At 59.4% G+C, this 3,019-nt stretch overlaps 1 protein-coding gene across 1 annotated transcript in view; it reads right to left on the minus strand.

Moving 5' to 3' along the window:
* The window catches only part of POLD2 (DNA polymerase delta 2, accessory subunit), a 5,962-nt gene extending 3,236 nt beyond the window's left edge, over positions 1 to 2,726 (minus strand). Inside the window, exon 1 of the mRNA XM_017738705.1 lies at positions 2,412 to 2,726. Within this exon, the coding sequence (XP_017594194.1) occupies positions 2,412 to 2,690 (279 nt within the window). The 5' untranslated portion in view covers positions 2,691 to 2,726. The remainder of the gene's footprint in view (positions 1 to 2,411) is intronic.
* Between the last annotated feature and the right edge of the window lie 293 nt (positions 2,727 to 3,019).

Consider the following 3,019-nt stretch of genomic DNA (forward strand, 5'->3'; position numbering starts at 1 on the left):
GGGGCATGGGCCTGGGGGTGCCGGCGGGCACGGCGCGGGGCTGGGGGCAGCAGCCGAAGGGCCCCAGCGTCGAGGCCAGCAAGAAGCGTTGGGGAATGTTGGGAAGCCTCCTGCTTTTCCTCGAGGCACGGCGCCGAGTGGACATGTGTGGGCCAGATGGGGCTGAGGAGCATTCCAGAGCCTACAAGCCTGCAGGCATTTCCTCTGTGCTGGGGGGAAAGCAGGGTCAGGATGGTGCGTTCAGCTCCCAGTAACAGCTCTGCCCAGGAAGGGCCCAGGATGTTCCTGCCCTTGGGCATGGGGGGTTGCTGGTCCTGCTCGTCAGGGGCTGACCCAAACTTCCTCAGAGCCGACAGGCAGGAGATCACTCAACACACCCAAACCTGATCTCTGCCAGGCCCAGATCCTCTGCCCCAGATCCCTGCTGGAACTCAGGATCCCCATCACATCCAGAGAAGATCCTGGCATGCTGACAGGTCCCTAGGCTTTAGGCAGGGATCCACAGGGGATACAGGCTGGGAGAACCTCAGGAGCGGCAAGAAGCATCGCAGCCCCAGCTGCATCCACTTTGTGGATGAGAAGCAAAAGTCTCCACCACAAGGTGAGTCCAAAACTTCTTACCCCCACCCTGGGGACCCAGAGATGCTCCAGCCCCATCCAGTGCGTGGGACTGTCCTTTCCCATTTGAACCAGCCTGTGAAGTCCATCCCGAGCCTCAGGCCCTGGAGAGGAGCAAGGAACCTGCTCCCGGTCTCCTCTCCCAAAACAACACTGCCTGTGCCAGCTCCTTGTCCTTTCTGGGTGACATTTCTCCTCCCAAAAATCTCCCTTTGCTCATCACATGCTGCTGCTGACTCTTGTCCCAGGGAGAGCACCCCGCTGCCATCCCTGGCATTCCACACTGGAAACATGGATTCCCGAGCCCAGGAATGCAAACACTCTGAGTCAGAACAAAAACAATTCTGTTGAAGTTTCTTATTTTTGGCTCAAACTCCCCAAAATATGCGTTTAGCAGGAGGGGGCTGTGCTCTCCAGATTTTTGCCTGCAGGCGCTTCCTGCTGGGAGACAAACCCCAAAATCTGGTCCCATCCCAGGACTCCAAGAGGTGGAGCTTTACAAACCATTGGGTTCTGTCACGCTTGGCAAAGTCCAGGGTGGCCAACCAAGGAATGACATCTGCCGTGGGACCAGCACTGGCTTTGCTTCCACACAGCCCACGGGGCTGGGGAGCGCACAAGACCAGGCGTCCGGCCCAAAAGCTTCCACTGAAGGGGTTTTTGCCCATAGAAGGACAAAGCTGAAGGAAATTCGATCGCAGGCCATGCCCAGGCCGGGGGGGCAGAGCCCCAGCAGCGCTGGCATTGCTTCATCCTGCAGATGGAAACTCTGAGCGGGAGGGTCCCGCCCCCAGAACCACAACCGCTCCCGGCCAGGAAACAGCCCCCCCGGCACAACCAGCACCTCTCACCCTCCTGCACCCTCCTGTACCCCACTTCCTGGCCAGGGCCCCCCAGCCCCACCCTGACAAACCTCACACACAACTCCTGTTCCCAAAAGTGTGTGGGGTGATGGGACTCAGACAGTTGTGTTCTCCCTGCCCACACCCCCCCTTCTATCTCCTGATGGGGAATGCGGTTTGTCCCAAGGTCAGAACTCCAGGTGGGAGCTGCAGCAGGATTAGCACATAACCCAGCTGCAAATGGATTATCCCATCATGACTGTGCATCCCAGAGCTGGGGGGCTGAGCTGTTTGGGGTGGGCTCTGCTGCACATCCCCTGTCAAGGAGTAAAATGCTGCTGGAGACTGGGACAACTGGGTACACTGGAGCTGCTCAGGTCGCAGGAAGGTTGTGGGTGGATCCCAGCCTGGCAGGGATGGACTCCATACCTGCAGGGATGCATCCTGTCCCCAGGGATGCCTGCAGGGTACATCCAGCCTGAGGACGAGAACACTCACTCACTTCTGGACTCCAGATGTAAATCCGGTCAAACACGGAGATAAAATCCTAAGGCAGCTCCAGAGATGTTTGTTCCCAAGGCCACCACTAACCTATGTTCCCAAGTGCCACATCCACACCACTGTTATTTCCCCACAGGGATGGGGACTCCAACACTCCCTGGGCAGCTGTGCCAGGGCTGGACAGCCCTTTCCATGAAGGAATTGTCCCAATATCCAATCTGAACCTCTCCTGGTGCAACTTGAGGTCATGTCCTCTTGTCCTGTCCCTTGTTTCCTGGGAGCAGAGCCTGACCCCCCTGGCTGCACCCTCCTGCCAGGAAATTGTGGAGAGTGAGAAGGCCCCCCTGAGCCTCATCTTCTCCAGCCTGAGACCCCCAGCCACTCCTGGTGCTCCAGCCCACTCCCCAGCTTTGTCCCTACCCCTGGGCACACTCCAGCCCCTCAGTGTTTTTCCTGGGGCAGGGCCCTGATAAAGGGGGAGTTCCCCTTGGGCTCACCCCATCGGCTCTGTGCGCGCCGCTCCAGCCCCGCTCGCATCCCGGCGAGGCGCACGGCGTAGATGTGGGCGTACTGCCGGGAAAAGCTGCGCTCGCCCAGCTGGAAAGGCTGGGAGCAGTCTGAATACCCCGACACAGGCACCCTGGGGAAGGTGGGGGGCTCGGCCGAGGGGGGGGCCAGCAGCCCCTGTGCCGTGGGGGCTGCCTGCTCCGAAAACATGGTGTGGGACATGCGGGTCTACTGATGGGTCTGAAAAATAAATTGGTGAATTAAGGATCCTGGCTCCCACCTGGCCATCGCTGTCACCCCAAGACACAACAGTCCCCCTGAAAATGATCTTCCCCACCCCCAAAACACAAACCATGTCCGGGTCTGACCCTCCCTCTGCACGCTGCACCCACTCAGCCCTGCTTCCTCCCAACCCAGGGCATCCCCAAACTCATCCTGGTGACAGGACCATCCCACCCTCTCCCAAAATCCCACCCCAGAGTAGGACACCTGAACTCCCCACAAAATACACCTTGGCCACCGGATGCCGCCGGGACCCCCCTCTCCCAAAT

This window comes from Corvus brachyrhynchos, unplaced genomic scaffold, assembly GCF_000691975.1.
Source record: "Corvus brachyrhynchos isolate BGI_N302 unplaced genomic scaffold, ASM69197v1 scaffold141, whole genome shotgun sequence".
Lineage (NCBI taxonomy): Eukaryota > Metazoa > Chordata > Aves > Passeriformes > Corvidae > Corvus > Corvus brachyrhynchos.